This window comes from Anthonomus grandis, chromosome 1, assembly GCF_022605725.1.
Source record: "Anthonomus grandis grandis chromosome 1, icAntGran1.3, whole genome shotgun sequence".
In the NCBI taxonomy this organism is placed as follows: Eukaryota; Metazoa; Arthropoda; class Insecta; order Coleoptera; family Curculionidae; genus Anthonomus; species Anthonomus grandis.
The window spans coordinates 56,625,123-56,645,193 of NC_065546.1; the positions used below are offsets into that span (position 1 = coordinate 56,625,123).

General features: G+C 35.0%; 1 protein-coding gene across 50 annotated transcripts in view; it reads right to left on the bottom strand.

Annotated features, from left to right (window-relative positions):
- LOC126742793 (uncharacterized) overlaps window positions 1-20,071 on the bottom strand; it is a 255,085-nt gene that overhangs the window by 137,458 nt on the left and 97,556 nt on the right. For all 50 annotated transcript variants that reach the window (XM_050449953.1, XM_050449852.1, XM_050449861.1 and 47 more), the window contains 15 exons: window positions 19,602-19,640; window positions 19,440-19,538; window positions 19,314-19,379; window positions 19,220-19,258; window positions 19,097-19,162; window positions 13,945-13,986; window positions 13,824-13,889; window positions 13,662-13,763; window positions 13,568-13,606; window positions 13,452-13,517; window positions 13,296-13,394; window positions 13,197-13,235; window positions 13,075-13,140; window positions 4,707-4,745; window positions 4,164-4,229 (listed from right to left, as the gene is read on the bottom strand). In XM_050449953.1, the coding sequence (XP_050305910.1) occupies window positions 4,164-4,229; window positions 4,707-4,745; window positions 13,075-13,140; window positions 13,197-13,235; window positions 13,296-13,394; window positions 13,452-13,517; window positions 13,568-13,606; window positions 13,662-13,763; window positions 13,824-13,889; window positions 13,945-13,986; window positions 19,097-19,162; window positions 19,220-19,258; window positions 19,314-19,379; window positions 19,440-19,538; window positions 19,602-19,640 (933 nt within the window). The remainder of the gene's footprint in view (window positions 1-4,163; window positions 4,230-4,706; window positions 4,746-13,074; window positions 13,141-13,196; window positions 13,236-13,295; window positions 13,395-13,451; window positions 13,518-13,567; window positions 13,607-13,661; window positions 13,764-13,823; window positions 13,890-13,944; window positions 13,987-19,096; window positions 19,163-19,219; window positions 19,259-19,313; window positions 19,380-19,439; window positions 19,539-19,601; window positions 19,641-20,071) is intronic.

Sequence of the window (20,071 nt, forward strand, 5' to 3'; positions counted from 1 at the left end):
ACATAAATGTAGCCTGGACATTGGAGGAAGATGAAGTATTAATTGATTTTGTGAAAAATCATGAACTTTTGTATAATATAAAGTGGAAGGACTATAGAAAAACGCAACTGAAGCTTAACCTATGGAAGGAAATAGCAAACATTTTGGAAAATAAAACAGGTATATTATTTTTATATTTTGCACTTTACTGCTGATATTACAAAAATACATTATAATCAACATTGATATATTAATGTTGCAAAACAGATTATGTTGCCATGCTACCTGACCTGTTCCATTAAAATAGGTTTTGAATGTATCACGAATTTCTGTAAGTACGTTTCGAGAAGAACCATGTTTCCTGTCAATGGCAACAATTTTTTTGAGGTAAAGGATGAGAGTCATACATGTTTTGTTCATTAGGAGCAAGTACTTTAGGATCTCTTAAAATGTTGTATAAAATAAACGCTGATTTAACCACTTTATCGGTAGTTTCTGATGTAGTTGCAATTGGCTGAAAAAAAATTCTAAAATAGGCGCAAAGTATCCCAAAGGTATTTTCAGTTGTTCTTCTGGCTCGGGAGAGTCTGTAATTAAATATGGCCTTGGAGTTATCAATTAATGATTGTCTTCTTGGATATGGTTTCATTAAATTTTCATGAAGTGCAAACGCTTCATCACCAACAATGACATGCGGTACGAGAAAATCTGTTCCTGGAAGAGTTTGAGCAGGTGGTATATTAAATTCGTTATTTTGAATTTTTTCTTCCAAATTGACTCTTTAAATAAATACCAGCGTCTCCTTCTCGACCATAAGAACCAATATCTACGGCTATAAATTTACAATCTGCATCAACAATTGCTAACATAACAATCGAATAAAACTCTTTATAGTTGAAGAAAACTGATACACTATTTTTAGGTGACTTATTCTTATGTGTTTACCGTCTATGGCATCCACACAGTTTGGAAAATTCCTAGATGACTGCATAATTGCTGCAATAAGTAATATTTTCACTATGCTAGCAGACACATGTTTTATTATAAAACTTATCCATGAATGGCAGATTCTGAATTGAAAAGCCAATGATCTGAAAGATTCTCCCGTTGCGACATACCTAAAAAAAATAAATTTCAAATTACGTTCGTTTTGCAGATATCGAGTGCAGTAAAAAGTGGAGTTATGTACGAGACTATTACGTGAGACGCAAAGAAAAGCCAGGCACAGGTGACCCTGGAGAAGCTGCAAAAAAACGAGCTGAACACCTGTCATTCTTAGATAGTTACTGCTCTCTAAAAAGAAGGTAAGTTTTCCACAAAAGTGTATACAATACTTTTTAATTGCATATGCACTATTACCAATATGAGCAATTCCGACCAAAATATTCAAGAAGTTGACGTCGTAGAGGAGGATCCAAATAACGATTGGGAAAACTCTACACAGGAAAAAACGGATGTCCAAAGTGAGACACCGTCAACGAAAGTTTATACCGATAAAGACAACATAGACCGTGCAAGTTCAAAAACACTAAAAAAAGCTAAAACATGCAGGAAACTCTGAAGAACGAATGAAATTACTTAAAAAAATTTGTGAAAGGCGCAATAACGAAGAACAAGATGAGACAGATCTTTTCTTTGCATCTATGGCGAAAATGGTAAAGAAACTACCGGAAACGGAACAAGTTCATTGATCAAGATGTCTTCAGCAATAGGACCACAGCCGATCAACTTCTAATTTTTCTGGTACCAGCAGTAATTATAACCCTCAAAACGAAGCTTCTTCTTCATCTTCGTCAAGGACTCCACTACCTGCGTTCTCACCGGAGTGCAGTACGACAATCTTCTTTCTCCAAATGATTCAAAACACTTTACAAACTATTTTAATATATAAACATTAATAAAGCTTTTCCATGAACTTACCTTAGAAATAAACATAGTTTTTGTTCAGGAGTTATTGGATTTTTATTTCTATTGCATGGTTTTGAAACAATGTCATCTTTAATGTGATTTAAAACATAATCAAACAATATTGATGTCAAACGAAAATATTGTCTAAATTTTTCATCATTTGTTTGAAGGACGACATACTGAGATTTCGTAGACGCCTTCAGTTTTCCGTTTCTTAAAAATCTCTTTTTCTTCCGACCTTTTCGTTTCTTCTTCCGATAAAGACTCTCCTTCCAAAAATATTATCATTGCCAAGTCCAAATCATCCATTTTTTGCTTTTAATACAGAAACACTGTAATTATTGTCAAATAATAAAAGTAAATACAAGATATAAAACAAATTATAAACACACAAAACGAAAGCAAAATACAAAAATGCATTTAGGCGGTCAACAACGTTGTGCTCTTACTTTACATCTGTGTTTACCGATAGCTACCGCCTTGAACGCTAATAAAAGAACGAGCGTCAAATTACGGGCGCTTTATTGGGGCACCGCTATCCTAGGAAACCAAAGCTTCAGAACCCGATTTTATTTGATAAAAATTTTTCATTCCTCTAGGTCCAAGCACTAGTCCATACTTGGGATTTGACTCGAAACCGGATTCGTCGGAATTAAGGACTCTTCTTGGATCTTCAAATATATCCAGGCAATTTTCTGTTTCTAGGTACTCTTTTATTTCATTGTGCCACTTTCTAATGCTTTGCTCGGTGACAGCTGCCCTAGCAACATTAATAGATTCAGCATGTCGTTGACTCAGTTGAGGGTGACGTTTAAGAAAAAGCTGGAAACATTTATCGCCTGGAACACCATCCTTAAATGGACTTTCGCGCCCATCCGCGCGGACAATAACGGCAACTGTTTGACAAAGAGCATTTTTTATTTAACGGAATTCCTTTTTTTGCATTGCTTATAACCCATTTAACAATAAGTGTTTCTTCATCAGCGGTTAAACATGATTGTGGACTTATTTTTCTTGTACCAGGAATGTTGTTATTCTTAAGTTTATTTATAATTGTGGAATGGGGCACAATATATTTTCTTCCCGTCTCACGTACACCACATATTTTTAGTTTTACATCAGATATAGCTTTAGTTAGGTCTTCCTCGCTATATTTGAAAAAGACCTTTTTTGACTTCATGTTCTGAAAAATTCACTATTTGTTGACCACCCAGTAGTTGACCACTATAGAAAAGTGGTTAAATACTGGAAATCATCAACAAAAAGACATGTTTTTAATAGCAATGTATTTCCTAATTTTACGAAAAATTCCCGTTTTTGACCACTTGGTCAACAACTGGTAAAACAAGTATTTTTAAAAGCAGTAGTTGACCAGTCTTTTTTTCTTTGTTTAATAATAATAAAAAATAAAACTATACACATAGAGCTAATCACTAATCTTTGCTGAGCAGGTTAATACTAAAAATGTTTTTACACCTAGCGTGATGTCGAAGATATGAAGAGATTTTAAGGTCAGTGTCTACTTACCTTGCTTCTTATTTAAGTCAGAAAATCCACACGCGCGAAACACCCTTACTTTGTAAAATTATAAACACACTAGAAACTGGTCACTGCTAGAAAATTGCGGCTGGCAATAAGAGTTGTATGATTTGCCGTCCTATTAGACCAATCAAAATGGATAAAAAGAACGGCGATTTCTTATTTTAGGCGGTAAGTTATAAAAATTGTCAAGCACTGGCTTCTGGTCAATTACTGGCAATTAACCCTACCATCGGTGGTCAATCACAGAGTGTCCCGTTGAATTTTTAAAACCTTTTAACTGGGGTTCAGTCTTCCTATGGGCTAACGAAATATGTCAATATGACAAATTATTTTTTTCAAAAAATCCTGACAATATCTGTCTAAGTATATTGTCCAATCATGAAATGCCTTAGGACAGTAATCACTTTTTCAAAGTTCTTATTGTGGAAATAATACAGGGAGTTCCCAGGATTATTATTTTTCACTTAATTACTATTTGTTTTGCTCTTATATTGTAAAAGATAATGAATATTTAAAAACTTCCCTGTTTCATTTTTATCCCATAATGGTGGAAAAATATCTGGGTGTCTTATCTCATCATAAAAGAGTTACGCTTTTTTGATATACTACGAAACACTCTTTTAGAAACAGTTAATGGTACAAAAAACTAAGTTATGTGCTGTTAATGGAAGCACGATTAGCCATTTGTCTATACTTAGTATTAAGTTATTTCTCTTTCATATTGAATTATATACTTTTGTCTACGGGCCCCTGGAGCACCGAATTTGTTGATGTATTCGTCGTATCCGGTATCACCTGGCCTGAAAAAATATAGAGAAGAAAATACATAAACTTAGAAAAGTATCTATATTTGTCATACTTCTTGTATAAAATAAAATTTAATTCCTCGAAAACACTTTTCTAGGAATTTAATTATTTGTTTTACGGGGTGTCGAAAAACTCGATTTTTTTAAATTTTTATGTCAAATCCAGGAAAGCCTTGAGTATTTTTTTTTAATTCCTTAATGTATTTAAAAAAAAATGTAATTTATGTTTTAGTCTTTTATTATTTCATTCGGTATTGCCCCTCTCTGGAATAATAATAATAATCAGATTAAAAGAGAAATCCTGCCGAGACTTTTTGCAGTTAATAAAAACCCACACAATAAAGGAACTTCAAAGAAAGAAAACTCCTGGATTTTTCGGATACTACAAATTCGACCCGAAAAGTAGTTTTTTTGACACACCCTGTATGTTGTCACAAATTTACCTTTTTAAGATTAGGAAAAAGTTCTTACCTGAGCACTAACGGGGTGCCATAATATGGATCTCCTGGCCTAAAAATAAGTTATGAGGTAACTTTAAATAAATAAATAATGACTTTTATTAAAACATAATAAATAAATGCTTATACAATTTCTCTTCATTTCTGTTTTACGGTAGTTTAATTCTGGCGCAAGTCTAGCTTAAAGCTACTCAACTGATCCAGACATAAACACTATAATAATAATATTTTAGATATATCTATTAGTTAAACTAAAATAAGAAATATATAGGGTGTCCATTTAATATCGCGGTGCGCGATTGCGGCTAAACCGTGAAACGGAAAAAGCCTTTAATAGTGGGAATGTTAATTGAGTTAGAGGGACCACTCTTTAAAATTAGTTTGGTTGATACTGGGCGCAGTGGCGGATATGGAGGGTTTTGGTACGTGAGGCGAAACCCAGAAAGTAATTATAATATACTTTCTTATGGAATTATAATATGGACTACTTCTTCAACCTCAATTATAATATATGTTTAAGTTCTATTACTTAAAAACAATGGACCCTAACAGGTATTATAAAACGACCAAACATATTAAGCCTTCAATTTAATTCTAATTATTTGAATATTTTAACTCCTTATTGCAAAATAATGCTGTATTAAACCGCTATTTTTAGATAGTGTAATTCCAACAAAACTTTTATTATAAATTTATTAGTTTTTTGGCAAAAACAAATATTATGCACTATTTACCTTGATTTAATTTGAAACAAAGCATTTTAAAGAATTAAAGTTCTGAATAAAACAACTTGTATACGGTTATTTATTATTATAATATAAATAATACATGCAAAAACAAAGAAGAAATTAACCTCTATACCAGACCTGTACAGGGTGTTCGAAAAATAGACGGAGTTTTTTGAATGGGTGATTCCTTGTAAAAAAATATGAGAAAAAGTTTCTCTAAACATGGGTTGCACCGGAAATGCACAGTTTTCAAGATACAAGGTGATAATTTAATTTTTTTAATATAATTTTTTTTATTAATATTAAAAAAAATATTTCCTTTATTAAGAGGCTAATTTAGCCCTAATTAGATTAAAATTGCAATTAAGGTCTAGTGGCGTCCCGGGAGACATCTTAGCAAATATTATTGGCAAAAAAATGTGCGCCACTGCCTTTGTTTCAACTAATATTTGTTGTTTGATTAAGCATTTAAAAATACAACTTTTTCTCCTCTTGTATTTTTTTCGTATCTCACTTCGTTTTTGACAAAAAAAAATTAATACCGTTTTATTGCATGCCACTGGACAAAATTGATTTATTAATTTTTGGTAAAAAAATCACAGGTGCCTTGGAAAACATTTTTGTACACCCTCTTACTCAACGAATCATTCAACGACGCACTCGAGCTAAAATTCGAGGTCTTTTTCTCACTTCTTCGCAGTATTTACAATTTTATTTCTAAACTCTTCTATTGTTTGTATGGGACTAGCATAAACCAAACTTTTAAGGTGTCCCTATAAATAAAAATCTATTGGATTTAAGTCAGGGAAGCGAGGTGGCCATTGAATTGGTCCACCTCTTTCAACCCAATTTTCCCCAAATATTCAATCAACAGTTATTTTCTATTTTGTAATTGTATGGACGGGTAAAGCTCAGAAAGCACGTTCATAAAGTTGTAAATTATGAGGCAACGGGAAGGTACCACTGACTATAGGATTTAGACGTTAGTTATAGATTTTACGGTTGCGTTCGTTGTTGCTTCAACCGGATTAATGTACTACTATCTTATCGAAATTAATTTTTAAAAGATTTTATATTATGATTGATTTTTATTTTTTTAACAAATGCTACAAAATTTAATACCTTTTTTTTTTCTACATGCAAGGTGAGGCGTCGCCTCCTTTGCCTCACCGGCAAATCCGCCACTGACTGGGCGTCCCCAAAAAGCGTGTTACATACTTTGAACTTCTTTTAAAATGGAATTAACTATATTTTTTTTCTGAAATGGGAGTCTCATTTGACTCTCTCTTTAACCCTAAAATTGTTTTGCTCTAAAATACGACGTTGCCTAGTTATTAACAATTTAAAGAAATTTTCACGAAAATTAATGTTTCATTTAAATATTAATATTTACCACCGACGTTGTTTATCTTTCTTGGGAGTCCTTGAGCTAAGTTCATTTTATCTTATGAAATTCCAAAATTTATTCTTTTTATACAGGGTGATCAAAATCATTACTCAAATAATATTTTCACTACAGAACACCCTATATCTAGTAACGCATTTTGATAGAGCATTCTTTTATCTTCACTTTGATATCAGTAAGTTTGCGTTTATCTCTAACCGTTTTCTCAAAATTTGTTCTTAAAGGAAGAGTGACATTTATTTTCCATAGGCATTACGACACTTACGATCAAAAACAATTAATAGATATTTTATGGAATCAGATCTCTGTTCAATTCTATTTCGAACACTTTTTAGTAAGAAAAAAAGTTAATAGTTGTAATAACCAAAATAAAATGCATTACAAGATTTTGCAAAAGCATTTGACACGGTCTCTCACTCCTTGCTATTAAGGAAACTGGACTGTATTGGGGTGAGAGGCCGTGTGTTAGATCTTTTTAAATCATATTTGGAAAATCGTATCCAAAAAGTGCGATGTAATGTAATTAAGTAGCGGAACGGTCATTAGCACTGGAGTCCCTCAAGGCACAGGCCTGGGACCAATTTTATTTTTAGTTTATATTAATGAATTGGGACAATTGCTGAAGAATTATTCAATTATTTGCTGACACTGCAGTGACATTTACAGGCAACAATTGGGAAAATGTATTTTTGAAAGCTGAACAAGGCCTTAGCGTTTTACAAAAATGGATAAGTAGCAATAAAATAAGCCTAAACATTATAAAAACTAAATTTATAGCATTTTCATTAACGGCTGCCGATCAACCCAAACAATCTGATATTAAAATTCATGCCACAACCTGTAATTTATTAAATACTTTTTGTACCTGTCCAAGTATACAGAAAACAAATAAAATTAAATATTTAGGCTTATACAGGGTGTCCCGGTTCAAGTGGGAAATCTCTCGGATTCAGGTAGAACATCGAAATATAATACCGAACGTTCCTATAAAAAAAAATCCTACAGGCCTTCTTTACGAAGATACAGCCTCCTAAAGGACGCTGCTGGAAATTGGTTTTTCATAAATTACTTTTAAACTACCCGGTAGAATTTAATAAAAATTTTAGGTGATGAACACTATTAGGGACCTCTTAAAATGACATCCTGAAAATACATTTACCTTGTTTACTTTACCAGGGGTGGACTAGGTTGTACACTTTAATGCGTATATTTTTCACACCCTGTATGTTAAAGTCTAAAAAAAATAAATTTGGATACCTTGAACCCTAGGCTAAAAAAAGGTACTCTTGTTCATTATCGATAAAATGAACCGTTTTGGAGAGAAAAAATAATAAACGAGCCAAGTACGCCAATTATTCAAAGTTAATACGCAAATACATACAAACAACGCCAAATACATGTTCCTAAAAATACAGTGGTGTCTTTGATAATATATTTTTAATTTTTGTATTTTTTGGTATGTTTTGGCTTTTAATTTAAATTACGTCAAAATATGGAGTTTACTTTTATTGAGTATGCAGATATGCATCTTATGTATGGTCTGGCGTCTTGCAATGCATTGGAAGCAAAAAGATTGTACGAAGAAAGATTTCCCAATCGCATTATTCCGGATCAGAAAACATTTCAACGTGTTGATCAACGGTCTAAGGGAAACTGGTAGGTTTCTGTTTTCCACTTAACGAGGTAATATTATTAAATTTCCTTAATGCAATTTTAGGACGTTTTGAAAAAAAAAAGAATAATGGTGGTCGGAGGAGAACAGCACGTACAGTAAAATTGGAAGAAAATATTTTAGACGCTGTAGCTGACACTCCTACAACGAGTACTCGAAAATTAGCCGCTCAGCTTCATTCGTCTAAAACAATTGTACATATGGTACTTCAAGAACAACTGTTGTACCCATATCACTTACAAAAAGTGCATGAACTACTGCCCAGAGATTTTGCTCCTAGAATACACTTCGCAAACCGGCTGTTAGATCAGTAGCGAAATAACCCTAACTTTATCAGCACGATTCTTTTTACGGATGAAGCAGGGTTTACCAAAAATGGAATTGAAAACTTACATAATTCGCATGTATGGGCTGATGAAAATCCCCGTGATACTATTATTTCTCATCATCAACATCAATTCCAATCAATAAATATCTGGGCAAGAATTATTGGCAATTTTTTGATAGAACCATTTGAACTGCCACCACGTTTAAACGCAGAACTTTATTTGGAGTTCCTCCAGAACAATCTTCCAAGTTTATTAAAAGATTTGCCCCTTGCAACCCGCCGAGATATGTATTTTATGCATAAGGGAGCCCCACCCCATTTTAGCCTTGCTGTAACCACTTAATACGAGCCCTGTCTCAGTGAAGTTGGCCCAACGCCCCAAAACATGATTTTTTAGAATTTATTTAAGGGATACCTAAAATTTTATTTCAAATATAATATTTTTGGTTTCTTGAAATGTTTATGGAAAAATAACAAAACCGACGCAGCTATTTTTAAAGCGTTTTAATTTCGATATTTTTTTCTTCGCAAAATACGTGATGTAAATAACTTAGTTGAATGGTCTGTTTATGCGCTTCGATAAAATAAAAGTAGGCTGTATAAAACAAATTGCATTGCTAAGAACAATATTTTGCGTTGCTAAGAAGCCGATTTTAACGTTTAAATCAACTTTCAATGCATTAGTGTTGTTGTTAACAATTAAAAATGGCTCGTGGTAAGGCTGTTTCTGACGAAATAAGAAAAGTGATCATTCACTTGCATTTAAAAGGTCAAAATGCTTCCCAAATCGCTGACAGTATTAACAAATCGAGGTATACAGTTCGAAATATTATTAAATTGTACAAAAGAACGAGATCTGTTACTCAAAAACCCAGAATTGGAAGTCGACCGCGTTATTCCAACACCAACTTAAGAGCCTTAAAACGGATTATCAAGGGAAATCGGCGTGCTAATTACAACGAATTGAAATTATTGTGGAATCAGGCAACAACAAAAAAGTTTTCAAGAGCAACCTGTCACAGAGCCGCCCAAAAACTGGGATTTAAAACTTACAAGGTAGGCTTAAATTATTTTTTTTATTATTCGTTTTCAAGTTTCAGTATTTTTAGGCAAAAGAGAAACCCCTACTGACAAAAATTCAGAAGAAAAACAGGCTAGCGTGGGCTAAAGAACACAAATTATGGTCTTCAAACCAATGGAACTCGATTATTTGGATGATGAAGCCAGATTTGAAGTATCCGTTGGTGATAGTAGAAGTCGTGTCATAAGAACTAAAGAAGAAGTGTTTCAGAATGACTGTCTTAAAAAAAAGTTAAGTTTCCGGCTTCTGTTATTATCTGGGGATCGATGTCAGCAAGTGGAGTGGGAAACTTACACTTTGTGGAAGGTATTATGAATGCTGATAAGTACATTAATGTGCTTGAAAATAACCTAATATCCCAAATTGAACAAATGCGTTTAAACAATATCGAATGTATCTTCCAACAAGATGGTGCCGCTTGCCATACGGCTAAAAAAGTAAAAGATTGGATGTTAGAAAACATAATTCCAGTTTTAAAGTGGACGTGGAGTAGTCCAGATCTATCGCCGATTGAAACCTTGTGGCATATCATGAAGAAGAAGCTCAGATCGAATCCCGCAAGAACCGTTCCAGAATTGCGAACCCGTCTCCAAGAAATTTGGAACAGTTTCACACCAGATGACTGTCAAACATTAGTTGACACTATGTTAAGACGTCTTAAAGCAGTAATCAGTCGAAAAGGCGATGTAACGCAGTGGTAATTTGCTGCTATTTGGTTTTGTTGATTTTTATTAATCGACAGATTTTTTGAATTTTTGTAAGATATTTTTCCTCAGTTATAAAACATGTAGTATTTTAAGCTAATATTAAATAAAAAGATCATATGTTATCAAAAATACCTTTTAGTTTTTAATACGTTTTCGCTAATATGTCAAATTTCATAAAAAATCATAGTTTTGATAGTTGGGCCAACTTCACTGAGATACTTTTCGTAATACTTTTGAAAACCGTTGGATAGGTAGAGGAGGACCTGTTGCTTGGCCTCCTCGATCTCCCAATCTAACGCCATTAGGTTTTTATCTATGGGGTCACCTCAAAACCTTGGTGTATTCCACCCCAGTCGATACTCGGGAAGAACTGTTCCAAAGAGTTACATTTCATTGTGATAATATAATAAACAATCTTGGGTTATTGTGGCGAGTGCAGCAGTCCTCAATTCGTCGTGCCCGCGAATGTGTTAGAGTTCACGGAGCCCACGTCGAACCTACTTATGAAGTTTTTAATAATTAATTGTTTATTGCTTGTATTGAAGAATTTAACTTTTGTTTACATATTTGGTTTTTGGCATTTTTTTGTAAGTTGTTGTTTAAAATGTTGAATTTAAAAAAATTTTTTAACATCATTTTATTAAGCACCAAATTGCGCAACTTTGCCTCCATTTAATCGACCCCGTGACTCTTACGGTTTCCGAGATCCCAATGGTCACCGTCGAATTTGGGACACCCTGTACATTAAAAACTAAGCATTTTCGGGCCTACTTATATGAACTTTTAGACTTTTTTAAATTGGTTCAGAAATGCCGCTTCCAAACTATGACAAACCCTTAAGTAACACCCCATATACAGGGTGATTTTTAAGTTGATACTTTTTTTTAACTGTGTATAGAACTCGGTAAAAGATACATTTTTTTCAAATAACTTTTTTCAATACACTCAAAAACAAGGGACATACAGAATAAAAAAAGTGAATATAGGTTTGTTTTTCATCGTCTGTTTATGTTTAGTTTTTGCTCGAATTTTTGTATTATCGATCACGCATTGTACCGATCAGTTAGCCTTAGACACTTTTGGTTGTTAATTTTAAATTTGCAAATCCTTAAAATGGCACATCGTTATGAAAACAATGAACTTGTGGAGATGTTGCTTATTTATGGAGAGTGTCTTTAAAGTGCTGCTGCTGCTTCGGTATTATACGCAGACCGCTTTCCTTTGCGGAATCATCCTACACCCAGAAGTTTCATAAATCTTATTCAACGGGCTAGGGATACTGGCGATTTACGGGAACATCGTGGAGGGCATGCAGGAAGAGGAAGGAGACCTGAAAATGCTTATAGGGAAGAACAAATTTTAAATCTCATCGAAGAAGATCCAACAACAAGTACTCGAGTTGTTGCAGGGCAGGTCGGATTGAGTCAAACAAAAGTATGGACAACATTGCGCGAGAATCAATTTAATCCCTTTCACGTTCAACGTGTCCAAGCGCTACTGCCTGAAGACTTCCCCCGCAGAGTTCAGTTTTGTGAATGGTTCCTACAACAACATGAAAATGATCAACATTTTTCGAACAAAATTTTAGCCATGGAGGAGGCAACATTCACCCGAAACCGAATTAACAATTTTCGAAATACGCATGTTTGGTCTGTTGATAATCCCCATGCAATTCGCAGAACCAATTTTCAACACCGCTTTTCTGCTAATGTGTGGGCAGGAATTGTGAATGGGATACTTGTTGGACCATTTATCTTACCAGACCGTTTGACGGGCGATGTTTATTTGGACTTTTTGCAAAATAATCTGCCTGTTCTGTTAGAAGACGTGCCACTGAATATCAGGCAGGCTATGTGGCTCCTGCAGGATGGAGCACCTGCCCATTTTAGACGAGAAGTGAGCGAATTTTTGGATATAACTTGAAGTTACCCAAATCGGTGGATTGGCCGAAATGGACCAGTTGCATGGCCACCAAGGTCGCCAGACCTAAATCCATGTGACTTTTTTTGGTGAGGGTATATGAAAAGTTTAGTGTTCAAGACGCCTATCGACACACAAGAAGAACTAATAGCACGTATTGAACAGGCTGCGGCAACAGTTAAACAAAAACCTATTGCGTGCTGTTACGGAACAGTGGTTACGTCGAGCAAATCGTTGTGTTGAAGTTAATGGTGACAACTTTGAACAACTTATTATATTATATTACTTTATATATTTTTCGGTTTTTTGAATAAAGGTATTTGAAAAAAATGTTTAAAATTAAAATTAAAATGTTTAAATTTACCGAGTTCTATACACAGTTAAAAAAAAAGTATCAACTTAAAAATCACCCTGTATACAAAGGGAAAAAACTCTGGCCAAAAACCGTCTTAATTTGTTCGAATTATTTATACATGTTGTAAAACCTATTTCATCGTCCGTGTATATTAATTTAAAAAAAAATCATAACCTCAAAGTTACCTTAACTCTCGACTCCCCGGAGCGCCATATTTCCCGTTAAACTCGTCATAGCCAGGATCGTCTGGTCTAAATATTAAAAATAGATAATGTAACATTTTAAGAGTAAACCTCAATTAACTTACCTTAGCATTATCGGTGTGCCATAGCCAACATCTCCCGGTCTGTAAATAAATAATACTTGGTTAAATAAGTCACCTGTCGTCTCTCTAATGAAATCTCACTTTAATCCCCCTGGAATACCATATGTCCCGATGTAATCATCGTATCCCGGATCACCTTGCCTTAACACCAGCGGGATACCATACCCGGCATCTCCCGGCCTATTAATGGCCAAATTAATAAAATATTTTCAATTTTAAAATAAAAAAAAGAAAAACCTTCTTCCTCGGCTCTCCGGCGGTCCATATTTATCAAAAAACTCCTCGTATGCCGGATCTCCTGGCCTACAATACAACTGAATAATATATTATGGAAAACGCAGTTTTTACCATACCTGACCACTAAAGGAATACCATAGCCAGGATCTCCTGGTCTAGAATTTAAAAGATTTAAAAAATTCGCCGTGAAAATGGTCTCTTTTTCTTTACCTTAATCCCTGTGTCGGGACGCCGTACTTCTTAAGGTATTCTTCGTATCCGGGATCTCCAGGCTTTAACACCCATGGCGCTCCATAGCCCGCATCCTTTGGTCTATAAGAAAACAAAATCTAGTTTATCCATAAAAAGGTTTGTTTTTCGTCAAAATCACACCTTAATCCTCGACTTTTCGGTGGACCGTACTTGTTGGTAAACTCATCATATCCAGGAACTCCCGGTCTATAAGAAAACATTTATATAATTTTTTACAATGACTATTTATCGAATTAATTACCTCAGGAGTATTGGGGTACCATAGCCAGGAATGTCACTTGGTCTATAAATTAAAAAAAAAACAATATATGTACAGGGTGCATGTATATATACTATGTGTGACTATTGCTATTTCCGAAACTATAGGAGATACGAGGACGGTTAAATTAAGAAAACGGTGCCAATTTTGATGCTTATTCTAAATGTTTATTTGTTTGTGAATTATAGGGTGGTTTATAAAAAACGGCAAGTTTTATTTTAGTTATTATTTCCAAAACTATCGATTTTAGGAAGTTACTTTTAATTATAAAGTTTCATAATTTTTTGCGCTTTACAAAACTTCACCTTTAATTTTTTTTGACGTTTGGTATCTTGGCAACAGCTATCAACTTCTTTTTTTATAAATATGGACCTGCAATTTTTATAACTTATTTTGAAAGCATTTTTTATTACCTTTAAAATGACATATCTCCTTCAAGTATTTCTCAACATTTCAACGTATTAATAACCATCATCAGGAATTTTTCCTTAGTGCAGATCTGACTTTTTTAATTGCTAAAAACTTAAATACTTTTAAATGTTTATTATTTTCCTCATGATTCGAAATTTAATTAATTAAAAGCTTAAGCTTACTAACCTAGTGGTTATTTTGTTGTTGGTGGTTATTTAGTTGGCTGTGATAGTGGTTGAAGTATGCGTTTACCAATCAAAAATAATATTTTTGACAGAACTCATCAAACTTTCGCGCCAGTTTTTATTCATGTTAATGTTTGTTGGATTGGTAATAACGGTCTTATCAATTAGCCCGCAAGATCGCCTGACATAACACCCATGGATTTTTTCATATGGGGTTTTATTAAGAACCAGGTTTATCAAACTACGCCTTAAAATGTAAAGAACCTAAGTTTAAACGTAAGAGAAGCGTGCAATAAGATTTCAATTCATTCAACAACATTCTAAGAAAAATTGTAAGCAATGCGCGCAAATGCTTACAAAATAATGGTGGTCATTTCGAAATATTGATCAATAACTATGTACATTTTATTTAATAGTCTTTATTTATTTTAAATAAGTTTAAATTCAGAACTTATTTAAATTTTTGTTCATTATTATATTATTCGGGGGAGAACTGCTGATTGGGTTCTTTCCCAAATAGAGGAGGACACAATTGTTTAATTGTGCCACTGGAGAGTACTAGTGGACTGTACTTGTTTATTTTGTATGTTTATCGAAGGACCACAGCTTATATGGCGCTAAACCAATTAACTTAATAAATGAAACAAAACTTTTACAATAAAAAATATGCTCATTTATCAGATCCGAAGTCAGGAAAATGGAACAGTTGTTCTTTGCTGTCCTTTTGTATACTTAATTTTACTTTATTTACACTAACTTTGCTTCTTAGCAGGTAACTTTACTTACTTTTTACTAACTACTAACAATGGTGCCTATACTGTAATTGCAATGGGTTAATTACTTTAACCTATTGTATCATACAGAGTTCGTCCTCCGTTGAGTGCAGATCACCTGCACCCAACGTCGAAGTGTTCTCTGAACCAGTTTCGCTGTGCTACCAGTGCGTCCTTCTGCCCGACGATCAAGTCAACCATGGCTCAAGAACTTAAAGAAAACTCTTCCTTTCTATTGAAGGATGACGAGGATGGTTCTCGGAATTCTGCACACCCCAAGACGAGGCCGAATTAAAAGCGGACCTAGCCATCCTACAATCCACCCCTTCAAGCCAAGAAGAGCTATCCCACTACTGCGTTGTCCTTATGCGTAGTGTCAAGAGAAGGCACGAAAAGGAAATGAAGAAAAAACAATAAAGAAAGAAGAAAGAAGAATAAAGGCTCTTGAGTCCGCCCTGTCGTCTGCTAACACTGCGGTACAGGCCAGTACCATAGTTGAAGCCCTCCCTGCCGCCCTGGAAACGCCTGCTGAGTCCATCGAGATGGCCGAGCTTCCAGCACAGGAGCCTAGGTCCTGCTCTCTGACTCCAGCAGGCAATCATGACGAAGACGACGGGTTCCAACCTGTCGTCAGCAGGAGGAAGAGGAGGGAGACCTCGGACCTGGAGACGGTCCCAAAGAAGACTCCCACCATGTCCCAGAACATGCCCACGAAGCAACCTACCCAGGCTCCTTCCACTTCCAGAGCTGGGTTCAGGAACACTCCACCTGAGCCCAAAACCGAGCCCGCTCCACCACCAACGAAGTCAAAGATCCCACCAATCGTCATACGAGAGAAGCAGAGGTTCAAGGAGGTATCTGCTGCCCTCAAACCTATAGGGGTAAATCATGGCCGCGTCGTCAACACACGCCACGGCGTAAAAATTCATCCACAGTCGATAGAGGACTACAGGAAAACCCAGAACCGCCTAGATGAACAACAAGTGCAGTTCCACTCCTTTTCCTTGCCAGAGGACAGGAGACTATACATCGTCCTCCGAGGACCGCTCGAGCACTGGCCAGCTGAGAGCAACCTGGAGGACTTAAAGAAGTTGGGATTCCACCCACACACCGCAGCCCGGTACTACAATAGGCACAGACAGCCCACGCCGCTAGTCCTCGTCCAGCTCCCGAGAGAGGAGAAATGTATCTTCCCAATCACGGAGCTGAGGGGCATCAAAATCAGGGTGGAAGCCCAGGAAATAAATCCAGGAGGTTTCAGTGCCACAGGTGCCAACTCCACGGGCACAGGTGTACAGCAGCCTTCAAATGCGTGAAGTGTGGCCGACTTCACGCAACCGCTGACTGCACAAAACCAAGGGACCAGCCAGCCACATGCGTCAACTGCGCAGAACCACATACAGCGAACTATCTGGGATGCCCCAGAAATCCCAAACAAATCCTGAAGGCAAAAGCGGCCAGACGGGATCGCCCATTCAACAGCCGTCTTGCCGCTCCCCCCACACCCCAGCATCCAGCAGCAGCTGCCGCTCCTCCTTTGTTCGGTACAGACCCAAATGCCATGCTCCAAGCATTCCTTGCTTCAACGCAGCAGCAATTTCAAATGCTGCTGCAGCGCATTAAACCAGTGGAGGCCAACTAATCTCCCGCACATTTTTCCTTACAAAGGCCACCTATTTTTGTTTTTACGCCATTTCCTTAGGATTAACCTGTGTATATATTTTTATATAAATAAATGTCAGTTTCATAGTACCTATTGTATCAACACACAACGACCGAATTCATAACTAGCGACAATAATACAGGTAGTTTTAACTGGGTTTAGAGTATAAGGATACCTACGGACCCTCCTAGGTCACTAAAACTGTAAAGAGAGAGAGAGAGAGAAAAGAGAAAAACCCGTCTTGGGTATTAGGGGTAATAGAGATAATAGGGAAAACTACGACTCACACACTACTTCTCGGCGACAGTGCCTCAACTGGCTGTACGCTGCAACTCTTGGACTAGTATTTAGCCATCAAGAGTCTGGAGAGAGAGATATCCATATTAGGGTTTAAAGAGTAAAGGGTATACGGGTAACTCGTGACCCAACCTGACTTCTACAGCAACTGAGATCAACTGTATAACTTTTGACCGTGCGACCTTTTTACCAGCTTGTTTTACTTAGTGGGTGTAAAGATGTTCAATAAGTGCATCTTTCACCAAAAAGGATGTGAAAAACTGGCTTAAGACCTAAGAGTCTGACAGTTTTATGGTAATTTATGGGTTATATTTGTTTTCTTTAAAAGTTTGAAACGTTTAGAAGTAACCACTTTAAATTGATTATTTTCTGACCTGTGGGAACCTTCTACGAATCGATGATGTCCTTAAAATTATGAACATAGACCAATTAAAAAATAAATACATCTCGACGACAGAAAAGGGTGTTGTTGGGTTGTTTCCCAACATAACTGCCCGCGTTGAAGCGTCTGTTTCAAAATAAACAACAAAAAAACTTAAACTAATCACTAAAAATATTATATTGTTTATTAAAAATCAATTTTATTATAAAGTTAATCAAATCATTGTTGTAATATTTATTTTTTAATTACCTCCTTTTAATATTGATGCAACATTTAAAAGCTACAATTAGAAGCAATATTATGTTTACATTGTCAGCTAGTATGGTTACAAAGCCACTTCTATCTAATCAGTTTAATAAAAGAGGTCAAGTTGATTCAATAGAAAGATGGAGAATTTAGTTTTACATCAAATTATTAAGTTCACCTCACCAAATTTCTATTTCTTTAATCTTTAAAAACAAAAAGAGCTGAGGAAGTGGTTTATAACTTAATGATAAAAATTACTCAAAATGAAAAAGGAGCCACTACTCCACAAGTTTATATTCCACATATTTTGTTATTAAACGAAAATATTATTTTACAATCACAATCTACAGACGTCAGCCTTATTCGTAGAGTTCTAAACAAGTTTTTTTTTGTTTGGATATCCTCAGAAAAAAAATTAGAAATTTTACTGTTAAGCGCATTTTAAATTTGCGCCTATTTTTATTATATATTAGTCTTAGTTAACATTTTCAGAAGCAATAATATTGTTTAGCAGATGATTATTAAATAAATAAATTAATGATACCTAAGCAACAGTTTTTAAAGGTTATTTAAAAAACCAAGTCATTTTGTATCTAAAATGGAATTATTATAATAATATTACCACTTTTATATTATTTTAGCGTTTATACATATTTTTAAATAACAACCAAGAAGATAAACTTTTTTCTGTATTAATAAGTAATTAATTTAGAATTTTTAAAAAATCAGGCCTGCATTAAGGAAAAATTCCTGATGATGGTTATTAATACGTCGAAACGTGGGAAAACTTATAAATGAGATACATCATTTTAAAGGGAATAAATAATGCTTTTAAAAAAATGCAGGTCCGTATTTGAAAAGAAGAAGTTGAAAGCCGTTTCCAAGATACCAAACATCATAAAAAAAAAATTACAAGTAAAGTTTTGAGAACACAGAGCACAAAAGCTTATAAAACTTTGTAAATTAAAAGCTTCTAAAATCAATAGTTTTGGAAATAATAATTCAAATAAAATTAGGCGTTTTTTTATAAAACACCCTATAACTCACGAACTAATAAACATTTTGCAACGCTGTAAAAGGATTTTCCCTCGTATCTCTTATAGTTTCGGATATAGAAATAGTCACACATGGCAAATAGGACACCCTGTATATAAATAGAAATGTCCTAAGAAATCACCTTTTTTTCCTCGCACCCGGACGCCCATATTTCCGAAGATATTCATCATAAGCGGGAGTGCCGGGCCTAAAAACGTTTTTTTTTTTTAAATTTCCAGAACATCCAGACGTTGATTGAACTCACCTGAGCGTCAGTGGGGTTCCGTAGCCACGATCGCCCGGCCTAATAATTTAATTTAAATATAATTAATGTTTTTTGATAATGGCGTAAGGGATACCTGAGTCCTCGAGTCCCCGGGGGGCCGTATTTGTCATTGAACTCGTCGTAGCCAGGATCTCCCGGTCTAAAAATTGATTGTTTTTTTGTGTTTTTTTTTTAATTTAATTTTTTAATAATCGGTTACCTAAGGGTGATTGGTGCGCCTTTCGGTTCGGGTGCGCCCGATCTAAAAGCCGGTTTTCCATATTTGTTGACGTATTCGTCGTAGCCGCGGTCTCCCGGTCTAAAAGTGTTTGTTTTATTTTTAAATTGTTTTGCTTTTTTAGTGCTTTTTTTCGGAACTTACCTTAGGGCCAAAGGGGTTCCATACCCTGGATCTCCTGGCCTGTGCAAATAAAATATTTCTTAAGACCGCCATTTTGTTTTGCAAGTGCTCTACGATGCCACAGCCGCTCAGAAGCAAAATGGTCGCACATTTTAAATCAAAAAATTCATCAAAAAATCAATTAGATTTAGTTAATGGGTTCTTTTAAATTCTGATTTTTCGAAGTTTTTTTAAAATTTTATTGGAAATTTTTTAGAGAAAGAGAAAAAAAAGAAAATTTTATTTTTGATTTTTTAAAGAATCATTTAGATTTTTTTATTTATTATACATGTTATTTTCATTTCAAATTTGTTACTGAATCAACAGACGTACAATAGACGGTTAATCCTTTTAGCTAATTAAGCATTTGTGTTGTGATATATTGATTAAATACTTTGCATGTTACGTTCTAATTATTTAAATTGGAATATTTTTTTACTCTCTTTCTTTTT